Below are 15092 nucleotides of genomic sequence, written 5' to 3'. Positions count from 1 at the left end.
TGCCATCTGTAGCTTTTGTAACTAATTAAATTGCATATTCATACATGTACATGTGTGCAAAGGTACATACTGAGTAATTGGGGCATCTTCTAGGTTAACCAAAGTATTTCAATTAGATTAAATCTGATCAATTAACTAAAGGTGCAATCTTATGCATGTTTAAACATAAAAGCCCCACAGCTGCTAGCAGGAAAGTCTGTTAACTGCCTGGCTGGGTCATACTGGGAGCTGTAAGACATTTTTCTGCCTAAACACATGTAATACGATTTTGCCTGGAGGGAGCAGTCCTGTGGCCTAAGGAATTCTAAATCCAGGATCAGAGAGGGCATTTCTACCTCAGAGCCAAAATCTAGGCTCTTTCCCCACCCCCATGCATTTGGCATGAAAAAAAAAAATGCACTGACTGCTCTCCAGTGTCTGGAAGGGAACCTTGAAATGATTCAGTAGGTGGGGTATGAAGAATACTGGAGCAGCCAGGACATGAACTAGACCAGTGATGACAAACCTATGGCACTCGTGCCCGAAGGGGCATGCAGAGCCCTCTCTGCGATCGCCCCAGCAGCCATGCACATATTCCGAAAGATTAAGGGCTCCAGGCAGCAACATCACTCATTAGCCAGGACTTGCGGAGCTTTCGAGCTTTCGCATGGCCGGTCAGTGAGCTGCCAGGGATTAGCTTGGACTGTGATTTTAGCAGAAGGTAGGAAAGGTAGAAAATACACGCAGATGCCTTTTTCAGGGCCAGCCAAAAGCTGGTGGTCAGTGGAACATTGCCCCCTTGTGCTGTTGGTCAGCAAATTCAGGTTTTATTGCATTGTTGGCACTTTGCGATAAATAAGTGGTTCTGAGTTGCAGTTTGGGCACTTGGTCTCTAAAAGGTTCGCCATCACTGAACTGGACTGAAGCTTCTCTTTCTGTCCTTCTTTCTCCAAGGTGTTCTAAGCTAGGAAAAAAAGTCCATCAAGCCAGATGATGATGATGCAAAAGCAGCAGCATTTGGGAGCTTAAAGACATTGTGATAAGATAACGCCCAAGAGCATCATGCCAGCTTTCCCCCCACCTAAACATGCATAGCTTTGCACCCTAAAAGTTGTAGCTCTAAATGATAAGTATAACATCTCTTGGGTTTACCAATATTTGTTTCTGTTGTCTCTTTCTAGCTTGGATATTTCTTTGATTAAGAAGGAAGAAGGACTGCTGTGGCCAGAGCTGATCATTGGTGACTCTCGTGGTGAATTCATCATGGACCCAGCCCAGAGTAGTGCAGTAGCTGAGCGGCTAATGCATCTTACCTCTGAAGAAATGGTAAAGTCTACAAAAGAAAGCCCCTGATGTTAAGATAAGCAAATGTAGATGTATCAGATTACAGTATAACCTTGTGTATATTCACTCAAGCAAATCCTCTTGAGGGATGTCCTATAAATCTGTGTTCCTCCCTAGGGAGTATACCCAGGATCACAGTCTCAGAAACTGGTGTGTTACTGATCTTGCTCATCAGAATGCCACCTCTTAGCATGAATTTTTTCTGTTAAATATAACACAGATAAAGTCTGGATAAAATAAGATAATTGCTTGCTATGAAAGCCACAATTTCTTTCTCCTCCTATTGTGGTTGTTCCAAAGTAGATAAGGAAAGGTGACTTTGAATAGTACTGTATTCTGTTAATGCTAATCTGTCTGGTGAAATTATGCAACTGATTTATAAAATAAGTCTGGTCTATTTTATTTCTGTTCTTCAAACAAAATAGCATCAAACTTGATGAGAGGACAAAGATGAGCTGTTAATAACACCAATGCTGCTTTGAGTTCTCACTCCTCTGTCCATAATCAGTAGTTACAGAAATACAGGTTAAGGCCACTGTGGTGCGTCTTCCTGCTCCCCAGCCAACCTGGTGATGTGGAATGTGGGTGGGGAAACCCGCAACTACACATTTCAGACAGGGGAAGGGAAGCTTGCTGTTATTGGTAGCATCCATTTCTTTCCCATAATTTAGGCCACAGATACTTAATAAAGATTTGCTTTTAGCTGTATCTAAGTAAGTAACAAGCTGAGTGCCTTGATTATAGCACTGGATGATAAATTGTATCTTATTCTCAAAAGCCTGTGCTGATTGTGCTATATTAAGACTCTTGTAGGAACAGGTGGTTGGGTTTTGGTAACTTAGTATAACATGGCCCTGCAGTGATCTTGATAATGTCTCTTTCTCCAGTAATTTTTTTACTAGTTAAAAAAAAAAAGGAAGTAAGATGATTTAAGATTTCGGTTTCCAAGACTCCAAGCATTGCTGACGCTGCTATGAGGAGAGTGTCCGTGACAGCTTTAAAGGTTAACAAATGTACTGTGACATTAAGTATTTGTAGGCTGAAGCTTTCTTTAACAGTTTGAGGAAAGACTAAGCAAGTATGTCTTCCAGCATTTCACAAATGAAAATAGGGCCATTGTTCTGTAAGCTCCCTATTTTTATCCAAAGAATTGTTCCCTGTGCCTCTCTTGCCCCTGATTTTGGGAACGAGACACTAAGGGAGACAGGATGTGCTTGTGTTTAGAATTGAGTGTGAAAATGCATTTAGAACACAGACTTTTTACCATGTATAGACTAGAAAAAACAGTACCCATATTTCCAAGCATTATTGCCATTAAGAAGTAGCAATTCTTCACCTATAAACATGCATGTAAAGGGTAGAAATGTCATCTTTTTCTATTTTGACAGTGTGGCTGCAGATAGGTGGAAGGGAACTGTTCTGCACTGAATGGTCTTGATTATGCATCCTGTGGGAGAAAATGCATTTTATATTTCATGTAATTGCATATTTTAGATATTGTCAAATCCTGGACTTGTAGGATTGTAGGGGTTGTGGGAAACTGAACAACTGTACCATATTAATTGCTCAACTTCTTTTGGAACAGCAGTATTCAAACTTTTGACCTGAGCAGAATTCTTTCTGACAATAAGTGGAGTCTCCTGAAGAATTCTATGTAATTTAAAATACTGCATACAAAAGTAGTTCTGGTGTTTAAAAAAGCCTTATTTATATTACATTTGTTAAAAGAGACCATTTTGTCTATTTGGTATATGCAGCATAACACCCACATACACACACAACCCCACCTTGTTAGATTGCGCAAGGAAATATTTCTTTAGTAAAGCTGTTAAGAGTGAAAGTAAACAATTGCTTAATCATATTGCTTGAGTAATAGTAGTTGTAACACGCCATCAAGTCATCTCCCATTTATTTATTCATTCATTCATTCATTCATTCTATTTCTATGCCACCCAATTAGCTATAGGCTCTCTGGGTGGCTTACATATAATCAGTGTCACAATGCAATACCATAAAATCAACAAATACAATAAAACCAATAATATCAGTAAACAAACAATAAATAATGGCAAGCATATGAATGTCCTCCACAATATCCTGTCCTTGACAGCCCTGCTTAGCTTTCTAAATTCAAGGCTGTGGCTTCTGTTAGGGAATTGACCCATCTCATATTTGGCCTTCCCCTTTTTCTACTTTGACTTTTCCTAACATGATTGTACCGACTCCTGCCTTCTCATGGTATGTCTGACATGCAACAACCCACATAAGTAATAATAGCAGTTAGCACATGAGAGAAATACATGCTCTAGGACCTCCAAACAAGCCAATACAGAGCTAGCTTCATGGCCTTCATTGAGGAGAGTATTTCACAGAAAAAATACTTTTCCTGTTGCAAAGCCCTTTAGCACTTAAAATGGATATTGTATTCGAGCTAGCATTTATTTTGCATGCTGAATTTTATGACTTTTACCTTTCATTTATTTTAATTTAGTGTCTGAAATGTTCTGTCTGTAGCAAACAGATTTAGCAGAGCTAGGCTGAACATTAATTATTGACTAAATAAGCCTGGAAAAATCTAATCATCTACCTTATGGCAGCCTCAAATAATTTCTATATATACAATTTGACTTACTAGGGAAGTTGCTGCCTCCATATCTCAGTCATATGAAATATGAAAATATTTGCCTATTAAGGAAAGATTTTTCTCTCATTTTCCATCTGTCAACAGATTATGGAAATGTTATTTTCAAATGAATAAATGCTTATGAGATTCCCTTTGGTTTAAATGTGGAAAAGAAAGTCCATGACCATGCAGTTGATTCCCATAACCAAAAAACTAATTTGATGGAAGTAAAATTTAAATGCTCCAGGATTTAAACAAAGGTTGATTTGTAACAAGTGATTAGTTTTATTTGGAAGACTGTTTTTTTAATACTTTAGATAAAATTGCACTTAAAACAGGTCTGTGTAAACTTGAGGCTTAAAGGATTAATTTTGCTTTGTATTAGAACCCCCGGAACTCCCACCCTGTGACTGCTGCAAAAGACATACCATTCAAATGCAAGAATTGTGCCCAAGGCTTTGTTTACAGTACCAGAACTGAAAAGAACTTTCAGTCATTCCCCACAAAAATATTTTCTTGGTTACCTCAAGCTTCCTTCATTTCAGCATTATACACTGTGGGGTTCACACAGTTACCTTCTGCCATTCTCTGACCTAATTTGTGTGTTTTGAGCACAGAGTTTGGGGAGAGTTTACACCCTAAAAATCTGCTACACTTCTATGCTCATTTACTTGCAAATGCTGTGGTTTTATTATTAATTTCTGTAGAACTTTTGGAAACTGTCCATGGAACCTCAGCTATTGGGCGAACTCATAATGAAATAAATAATAAAAGTTATCACAGAGGAAACAGTTATGTACTATGGTTTGTCTTGATAAGTTGTTTGTGGTTAATAAACCATGGTTGGGTTCAACCCATAGCTTGGCTTGTTCTTTTATGCGAACTCAGTCAATATTTGTTATCAAATCTTGGTTTGAATGTGCAACAAATATATATCACCATTCATACATGTGTTGTATATTCTCCAATCTTATATTGGCTTCATAACACTTAAAGAGTTCAGGTTATTGTATTTAGTGCATATTCTCCATGATAAGTCTATGATCCTTTCTGTCAGAACTGAATGCCTTAGGATGGAGTAGTGACCATTGAGCTAGTTCAAATGATGTGATTGTGTCATCAGAATTTTAATGTAGCACCATCAAAACAACTTAAATGATAAGTTTTACTGCCTCGGCTAATTAATAAATTGGAACAATTTATTGGATCATTAGGCCACCATTTTTTCCTACTAGCTTCCTAGATAACCCCTAGGTAGCTCTGCTTTATTTTGTGGTTGCCTTTTGGGGGCAGCGTAGCATCCAAGAAAGCCAGTTTAGTGGTTAGACTGTCAGACTTGGTCTAGAAAAACCTGGGTTCTAGTTCCCACCCAGCCATGAAGCTCACAGAGCTGTTAAAGAATAACATGGAAAGGAGGAGAATCACGTGTGCTTCCTTAAGGAAAAGATGGGATATAAATGTAACAAAAATCAATCCAACAGTGGTTGGTGGCACATGCAACTAAGAAGCTACGTTGCTCCAGTTCCTTACTAATCTAACTCCTTGTTTGGGTGGTGAGCACGTTTGGCTATTTAAGATAATTCATCACCTCCAACTTCCTATCCTATAGTTATCTTTTTCATTTTTTCAGAGTGTATTTTTGTGTTCTTCGTGACTTTTTGGAGAGCCTAGAAACCTAAATAAAATAATACTCTGGTTTCAGAATCCAGACCCTAACAAAGAGAACCCTCCATGTAATGCTCAGGAGCTGGAAGAATGTGACATTTTTCTTGAAGACAGTACAAGTTTGTGCAGATTTGATGGTAACAGCTTGAACATCACTCATGTGGTAAGTAAAAGGTTATATTCTTCTACTCCTTTATCATTTGATTACTAATATCAAAATGGTTCTTTTTCTCTTTGGCTTACTGAGAAATGCTGGGAGTTGTAGGACTTTTTTCTGTCTAAATACGCCCAAGATTGCATCCTTGTGTTAATAATCCACTCAACTCACCTATCTGCTCTTGATTAGGGAATAAATAAAGTGAGAGCACAGCCTTGGTGGTACTCCTGGACCTGTTTTGTGATACCACTGAGAATGCTGCCTTTCTGGCCAGAATAGCCCTGAAAAGTACAGTGTTACAGTGACTATTTTTTCTTTTTGGAAGGACGAACTCAGGTGATGCTAGGAGACTACTGTTGGGATACCTCAGGATTCCGTCTTTCCCCTCATGGTTTTTAATATCTGCATGAAATTAGAAAGAAGCAAGTGTCATCAGTATGTAAAGGAGATGCAGCTCTATGTCTTATTTCCATCTACTAGTTAAAGGGATTCTGATCAGGTGTCTGGAAATAGGTTTGGGATGGATAAAGGCAAACAAGCTGAAATCTGTTCTAGATGAACTGGAGGTACAGTGGCTGCTGGCAGGTACCGTAAAGCCCTGAGTGGTTTGAGAACAAGAAAGACTGCTCAGTCTGAGAAGTCTCAAGATTGGCTTTGAAGGCTCTGCTCATTTGCCTGCCATCAGAACTTACTACATTGAGTAAGTCCAGACAGGGTGCTTTTGGTGGTTTCCTTTGCTTGCTTGCTTGTTTGCTTGCTTGCTTATTTATTTAACTTCTATTCTGCCCAGTAGCTGAAACCCTCTGAGCAGTTTACAACAATCCATTAAAATACAATCTAAAATACCTCACATTATAAAAAAGGGTTTTTTTTAAAACCACATTTAAATAGAAAGTTCCAGTAACTTAAGCAAAATAAAAATGGAATTCCATCAGCAGATACACATGGCCTTTACTTTGTCAGTTCTTAAATTGTTTCAGGCATCTTTTATTGACAAGTTCTGTACTCTTTTAAGAGCTTTTTCAATATTTGTAGTTGTAACTGTTTTGACTTAATCCAGAACTTTGCTCTGAATCAAGTTAATAGCCCCAAATCACTTCAAACAGCCTGGCTAGGGAGAAGAGTGATATTTTTAAGCTTCTAGTCAAATACTAGAATACAGTCTCCTGTATGAGACAAGCAGGTATATATTCCCCAACACGACACTGTATTGACTGACAATTCTTGGAACTAGTGAAGTAGTTTTTCATTTTTATGGTCAATTATGTCGGGGCTGTACCTTCCTGGATTTTTTGAAGCTGTCTGCAGCTGTTTCAAAGAATAACATAGTCAGTCAAAACATCTACTACTAATTCATTTTAGTTATAGCTGTAGAGGCTTTACCCCCCCCCCTTTTTTTTCCCTCCTTGATAGAGGAACTAATTGATCTTTTGTGTGCTATTAGGTTTGGCAATTTTCTGAATAAAGGTCATTTGCTTACCATAGAATTCCCAGTTGCATACTAATGCCACTTTTACATGACTCATTTTCAGTGCACTTAGTTCTTTTTCTTCCTGTTAAATAGTTGTGTGCGGGAATAACAACTCATCTTGTTTGCATCTAATCCGAAAGGTTGCTGCCATTCATTATTTGGGGCGGGGGGGGGGGGAATCATGTACAAAGATAATTGTGACAGAAACAGAGCTTCTAGCCTAGTTAACAAGCCATGAATGCATGTTCATGAAAGGAGCAGGTTTCTCTTTTATGTATAGTGATCAAATAATTACCAGTTAGCAACCAGGGAAGACAAGCGGGATGCAAATGGTTTTGTTCTTAATACCTGTTTGTCAAATTTTCAAAAAGTGTACCTTGGCACCTTTTAAGCTAGATGCTTAAAATGACTGATGGTTTTAGTTACATTTGTGTCTCTAAAATTGGACGCGTAAGGCATTTGAAATTATACCATGTTTACAGTGCAAAAATATGTGTGTATACTCAAATATAAATCTCACTGGGTTCAATGGAGTTACTTCCAGCTAAATAGGCATAGGATTGTAGTACAGTCCTACGTACAGTTATACAGCAAAAAGTTCTACAGTTCTGAGAATGCCACGTCCAGAATGGCTGGCCAGAAGAATCCTGGGAGTTATAGGATTTTTTTCTGTCTAAACAGATTTGGGATCAGATTCTTGTGTTGTCTGCTTAAATTTTGAGAGCCAGCGTGGCACAGTGGTTAGAGTGTGGGACTGGGAATCTGGGACCTCCAGGTTCTAGTCCCTGCTCAGCCATGAAACTTAAATGGTGACTTTGGGCCAGTGACAGACTCTCACCCAAACCTTCCTCGTAGGGTTATTGTTAAGATGATAACAACAATGTTGTGGGGATAAGATTGAGAAGGATTGCAAGCCACCTTGCGTTCATTAAAAGTAAAAAATGCAGGATATTAATATAGTTTCCAAAAAGTATAGCTCTGGAAGTCAAGAGCATAGTCAACTCATTTGTCATGGGATTAGCCTAAAGAATTTTTGTGTTTAGAGCTGTTGTTGTTGTTTTAATTCTACAGGCTAACCCATCTTCAAAGATAGACTAATGTTTCACTGCTGGAAGAAGCTGGCCACTATAAAAGTATAGCCAGTAAGACTATGACTTGGATTACTTGGGTTCTTCCTTCAGCACACCAGGAAATGCAAGTAATAATAATTTAGAAAATGAGGGTTGCCCTGGATCATCTATTATAGCACTCTTGGCCACAACAAACACTGTCTTAGAGCAAGCACAGGGAACCTTTTTAGCTCCTCGGTAGTGATGTGTGAGGAATCCATTGAGGGGGAGGAATTGGTCAGATACCCTGGGCTTGGCTCCCTGCACTTGGGTCCACTTAGACGCAAACCTGAGTCACCAAGAATCGAGCCCCATGCACTATGCAAGCAGTGCCCTTTTTCAGCCAAGTGCGCTTGCCATTTGGGCAGCTGCTGCTGATGCCAAAGAAGGCCTGCAGGTGTTTGCAGACTTCCTCTTGGCTTACTTTGGAAGACCAGGCACAAGAGGAAGCCTGCAAATACTTGGAGGGATGGATTCTGATAGGGTTTGCCCCATTATTACTCCTGGTGCCAGGTGGTTCTCCCCGCCTCCCCAGTGCCATTCCAGGAGGCTGGATGACATCAAGGAGAAGGGTCCCTTCCTTTTCCATGGCATCATCTACCCCTGTAGAGCAACCCATGGTGCTGTATGTCTCTGCACAGAAAGCGGACTTGGTTGGTGCTTGCAGGAGTCATTCCCTGCTAGGTCTCTTCCTTTCATGTGCCACTTATGCCCAGCAACACAGGAAACAAGTGTGCCTGAGGAATGGCTTCTTCACATGCTTGCCAAGCTAGGCACTTTCTTCATGAACTATACACATCCCAATTTCAAGGAAAGAAGTGTGTGAAGGGGATCCACAGACACTTTAGAAGAAAGACATGATACAAACTTAATAAAAGTAGCTTTGTTTCCAGCCTGTAAACATTGGAAGAATGTGCTGCCTGGTGGCTTTTGCAGTAGCCCAAGATAGGGTTAATTAAATCTTTTATTTATTTATTTATTTAAACCCTTTTTATGCCGCCCCATTTGCAAAAAGCCTCGGGGCGGCTTACAACAATAATAAACAAACATAAATAAACAATTTGTACAATTAGAGTTAAAAAGCCGGAAGCATTTCGGCATATACCTAAAAATCCTATATATACAATTCATAAGTAAACAATTAAAATAACTTTTAAATAAAAAGGTCTTGGCCTGGCGCCAAAAAACAAATAACGACGGCGCCAGGCGGACCACTCTGGGGAGCGCATTCCGTAGGTGGGGCACCCTCTCAAAATACCCTGTTCTGGTTAACTGCCAGCCTTAATAAACAAGGGCCATGAAATATGATTGATGGCTTATTAGACATGACATACCCAGTGCTTGACAGCACAGCTTATCTTTGTGGATCATGTGGACATGCTTTTAAAGCTGCGCTGCACCTTTTCCTTATTATTATTTCAGGCCTTAGCTATCTGATCTTGCTATAAGTCAAATGTATCTCTTTAAACTGCTTTCCCCTGCTTCAGAATATGCCCTACAAAATTTGGTCTTACCAATAAAAGTTGATATTGGAATGGGACAAAAAACAGGTAGAAAGCTTTAACAGAAGGCCTGTCCTAGCTTCGCAAAATGAACATTTGTCATCACAAGCCTTAGTCATGCTGAGCCTTCTGGATTAGCTGTCTATGCTGTGATCACTCCTTGAATATAAATCAGCCTTGGATTTGGAGAATATTATGCATAGCTGTTACAAATAGGTAGTGTCTGCTCCAAGCAGTCTTATATTTTACTTTGAAATTAACTGCCTGCAAGAGCGAAAGCGAAGATGGAAACTTCTAATGTGATTCAGGCCCATACTCTTGGTGCAGGGGCTGTATATTTAATGCAGTACACACAGAAAATGCAATTAAGCTGTTACCAGCTACTGTGGATGCCAATTAGGCCTTATGAGACACATGCTTCTATTTATTCTGTAAAAGTCTCTTAAAAATAGAGGTGCACATCGTGTTAACATCTAGACTGTAGGCATGACTAAATCTATTTTTTATGCTTATTTCTTGGGCCAGATCATGATTATGTATGTGTTTGCACATTTTGAGTCAAAAGACCACCTTAAATAAATGGATCTTTTTTGGGCAAAACCCTATCTTCACAAGAGGCATATTCATTTACTCAGAATGGAAGGAAATAACTGTCATTAGACCCTCTTTATGTTTTCTTCCACTTTTTGTAGGGATCAATACGGTGGTATTGACTGCTTCCATGTTCTTTGTGTGACTGAAAAATAGATTGCTATCTTATGATCTGTAGTTGTTCTTTGCAGACTGGTTTGAGTATTTTGTTTTTCAAACTATATGAAGAATTAAGACACCCTTTTCTGCTGCACAGGACTTTTCTGTTCTTCAACTGAAGGTCCTCAGCCAAATGTTTGGGGGGTAAATTGCTATGCAAACAATTTTCCCCCTCCTGTATGATGGTGGGAGGCATTTCTTTTATTCCACCATTCCAGGAACAGCCTCTGTCTTTTACCCCAATCTCTCCCTGTTCTTTTGTCCACTTGTGCCCTAGATCTGCTATTGATAGAGCACATGTCTGCATCATTTCTCTCAAAAAAAGAAAAAAATAATGGTGAGCTGGACACTTCATGATAATGGCTGCTTGTGTGGTGGTGTCGCTTGTTCAATTGCTCTCTTACAAAGAACAGTCATTTCATGGGGCAAGCATGAATGTAGAGAAGCAGCACAGCTCCCATGTTGTTGGAGGGGAAGCAGAAAAACGGAGGGCAGGTCCTACCAATAGATGAAGCAGAGGTGCTGCTGCTTCTGTTAATGGTGTAGCAGAAGCAAGCAAAATGACTGCTACCCATGGAACTGGCAATTACTGTCTTTTCTTTTTACCTCTTCTCTCTTACTTTCTGATTGATTTACTTTTCATGACAGGGTTTCAGCATCATGGTCACAGTGCAAGATGTTTTGTAACTTCACTGGTAAACAATTGTGGCTTTATTTTTTTTTTAATTCACTGGAAATAAAATAGAGCTTTAGACCATCTAAGATATTCTAGGCATTAATTCACATATTGAACTATTGCATTTTTAATACAGGGTTTACAGAAATAGTACCAATGAGGCCATTGTAGATTTTTCTTAGGTATTAGAAGGCAACAGTGGCAAAGTTGCATCATGATCTAATTCCTATTCTTCTATTTTAGCAATAGCGGGGAAACTTGCAGTAAGAAAATGCTGCTTATCTGATGCAGTTTCCTCTCTTTTTCATTAGGCTTGAAATGGACAGTGTAGAAACATAGAAACAAAGCAAGTCAGAAGGGGCCTCCCGGGCCATCTAGTCTGATCCCCAGCCCTAGCCAGCTCCGCTTACAACATGCCTACCATGTGCATGTTCAGTCTCTCCTTGAGCACCCTCACCAATGGGGCCTTAACTTCTTCACTACAGGCAGTCCATGCCAGCCTATGAACATACTGCACTGTGCCCAACACTGTGCCTGATGCCAGGAGTTGGGCCATCGGTGTGGCTCCACATTTCAGCCGTGTTTCATCATAATGATTCTCAAAAGATCATTCTAAGACTCTTCTGATTTCCTTACTTAGCTCCATCACTGTCATTAGAGACCCAAGTGACCTCCAGGGCCAGGAGTTTAGGCTGGTATGCCAGCTACACAGCAGGGACAGCCTGGCTGCTGATCCATGTACTGGCAACCTCAAGGTTAGTTTGGAAGCTGCATGCAGCGGATTACTGACCAGGGTGCCTTCCCATGGATATATTATGCCTGTGCTAAAGGATCTACATTGATTGCCAGTCTGCTACTGAGCTGGGTTTAAGGTATTAATATTGGTATATGAACCCCTAACCAAATCCCCTTCCAAGGAATGACTGCCTCATTTAGGCCCCTGAGCAAACTAGAAACTTTTGGAATCCGAAAACTGTCGTCCTTGTCTTGCAAGCAAGCCAATATCGAGCTTTTGGACACTCTCTAGTGGCTCTGGACACCATTTATAAAAAAAACTCCCCCTCCATTTTTTGCATGTGCAAGTGATTCTGGAGGGTGAAAATGCCCTCCTGGCCTCCCAAATTTGCCTGCCCCACTATATGTCAACTTCCCCAATGAGCAGGATCTTCAGGTGAGGCCCTGTGAGGCAGCCGGCCAATTTCTGTACAGGCCTTCTGTGAAGTAGGGCCCACCCATAAAATGATCTCCTCTCTGACCTGCTGCACATTCTGGACATTTATTGAAAACATCTCTCTTGGCTTTGGATTCCCCCAGTCATGACTATCAACTTCATAACTACTCACACATTTGTGTGAAGCATTGTTTGTTTCATTCTTATTCTTTTGTAAACATTTCAGGATTTGTTTTACATGAAAAGCAGTATATAAATATTGTCAATGATAAATGTGGAATTACGTGGGTGAATGTATGTATGTTTCAAGACTGGCAGCCTTACTGTAGACATTTGTCCTCGAGCTCAGCATTTCTTTCTCTTCCTTTACTCTTTTAGAAGCTAGTAAAAACATTGACTTTTATTTGGAAGCTGGTATCCTGTTCTGTGCTTTTCTGATAAGAGTTCACAATCCATCAATAAACTGTGGGTTCTTTTATAGGTTGTACGTAGTTAACAAACTTTGGTTTGTTCATGCAGCTGGATTCACACTCATTCATTCCACTGAAGTGACAGTGGAAATGAGATCAGTGGGTATAGTGTGTCTACTCATGGCTTATTGATTGTTAAGGCTGTGCATCACTTTTGGCCCAAAGTAGTATAGCATAATAAAAAGGTTCCCTCCCCTCGCCTCCGCTCTCCTCCCTATTCACTATTTTTGATTCTTCGTTAATTAAAAAAAAAAAAATTCTGAAGGAGTAACAGTTGACTAGACTTGTATTCGTGGTGCAATATTTTTTCTGTAGTAACTCAGAAAATGATGCATAAGGAGTTATTAATAGTCTCAGGAGTACAGTTAAGAGGAACTCTTGTTAGTTCCATATTTATCACATCTTTCTTCCAAAGGGCTTAAGTTGGCATGTATGGATCAGAACGTAGTGGGGTGCTTACACCCCTACTGATACCTTTGCATCCCACCAATTCCCCTCTGCAAACAGTAGGTCCCACCAGTTCTCTTGTGCTAATGGGACTCACTGCTTATGCAAGGGAGATGTAGTTCTGCCTAGGGAAAACCCCCAAAGAAATGTTTCTGCTCATTTGGGGTTGTTGAAAGCACACAGTTGCTGCTGCACAAGCTGCAAGGAGTATTTGTGGAACAGAATTGGCAAAGCAAAAAGAACTGGCAGGAGTGTATGCACTCCATCAGATTTTTCCTGTTGCTCTCCCCCTGCCTTCATCCTCTGAACAACTCTGTGCAGTAAGTTTAGACTATGAGCACAAGGGAACCCAGAGAGCTTACAGGTGAGTGAGGATGTAAACCTGCATTTTGTACTGGCTAATACACTATCCTAGAGGCAGGCAATTAGTGGCCATCCAAACATTTTGGCCTGCAGTGCCCATAGTCCCTTCCCATTGACTACGCTGCATTGAGCTGACTGGAGTTGTAGCCTCCAGATTTTTTTGCCTGCAAGTTGTTCACCAGTACTCTATCCAATAAGCCATACCAGCTCTGTCAACTTCTATATAGCAGTAATGTTAACTCTTTGAAATAAGACTCTACCTTTCAGTATTATAAGGTTTTATAATTTTTTTCATAGGGGAGGCTCAGCCATTCCCTGAATAAGTAAGTTTTTAAACATGTGTCTCAGGAAGTGAAAATATTGTTTTAAACACACTTTCATATCAAAGTGTGGACATTTCCTAATTTGTAAATGGCCATTACCTGAGGCTAAAAATAGCATGATACAAATGACAGATATTCTCCTTAGCTGTAAATTATCTTTCCACTATATTACACTGTTTTCTACAACATTGATATGCCTGTCATATCAATGTTGATATGACAGGAGAGCGGAGAGGGTCTTTATAACCCAAAAATAATAGCCAAACCTCCACATTCAGTTGCTATATATGTATTAGTTTGTGACTGGTTGAGTAATGTAATGTTGGCCTTTTGCAAATTGCTGTCTGGATCTTTATTTCTCAAATTTAGCATGGCACCGGTAGTTTTTCATTCTGTAATTAAAGCTGTATCCCACTTAATAGCTTTGATTCACTTATTATATTTCCTCACTTGTTTGTCCCCTTCTAATGCAGATTTATAGTTTCATAGCACTAGATAGAATTCTGGCAGGGCAAGGAAATTGTGTTGCGGAATGAATTGTTATAATAAAGTCTTAAGAAATGTGACTGCTACAGTCAGTTAGCCAACGAGTTAGTTTTTTCTGCAACTGTATCTTGGTTATCATAGTCATTGTAAGGAACAAATTGTAAATGAAGTACCTAAAAGAAGTCTTCATGCTACTGAAGTAGCTGTATAAAACTACTGAAGGAAGGAAGGTGGTCTAAAAGATGCTCCTAAAGGACCCTTGAAGGGCCTTGAGAAGAGTAAAAGGAAAAAAGCAACCAAGAACTCAAAGGAATAAAGAGGAAAGTTAATATTCACAGGGAGACCAAAGGGAGTTACGAAAATATTTATTTATTTATTTATTATTTATTAAAACATTTTTATGCCGCCCCATTCGCCGAAGCCTCGGGGCGGCTTACAACAAAAAATTTAAAATAACATTTTAAAATATATACAATAAAATACAAATATACACTATAAAACAAGCCGCCCTGGCCAAATAAAATTCAATAATATTAACATTTAAAATACTGCTTAA

General features: G+C 39.6%; 1 protein-coding gene across 2 annotated transcripts in view; it reads left to right on the top strand.

Annotated features, from left to right (window-relative positions):
- The window catches only part of NUDCD1 (NudC domain containing 1), a 39295-nt gene that overhangs the window by 19099 nt on the left and 5104 nt on the right, over positions 1-15092 (top strand). For both annotated transcript variants that reach the window (XM_044421854.1, XM_044421853.1), the window contains exons 7-8: positions 1161-1305; positions 5649-5774. In XM_044421854.1, coding sequence (XP_044277789.1) covers positions 1161-1305; positions 5649-5774 — 271 coding nt within the window. The remainder of the gene's footprint in view (positions 1-1160; positions 1306-5648; positions 5775-15092) is intronic.

Source organism: Varanus komodoensis, unplaced genomic scaffold, assembly GCF_004798865.1.
Source record: "Varanus komodoensis strain SLA01 unplaced genomic scaffold, ASM479886v1 scaffold12, whole genome shotgun sequence".
NCBI classification, from domain to species: domain Eukaryota; kingdom Metazoa; phylum Chordata; class Lepidosauria; order Squamata; family Varanidae; genus Varanus; species Varanus komodoensis.
Note: the sequence above shows the minus strand (reverse complement) of the source record. Positions and strands in the feature narration are given on the sequence as shown.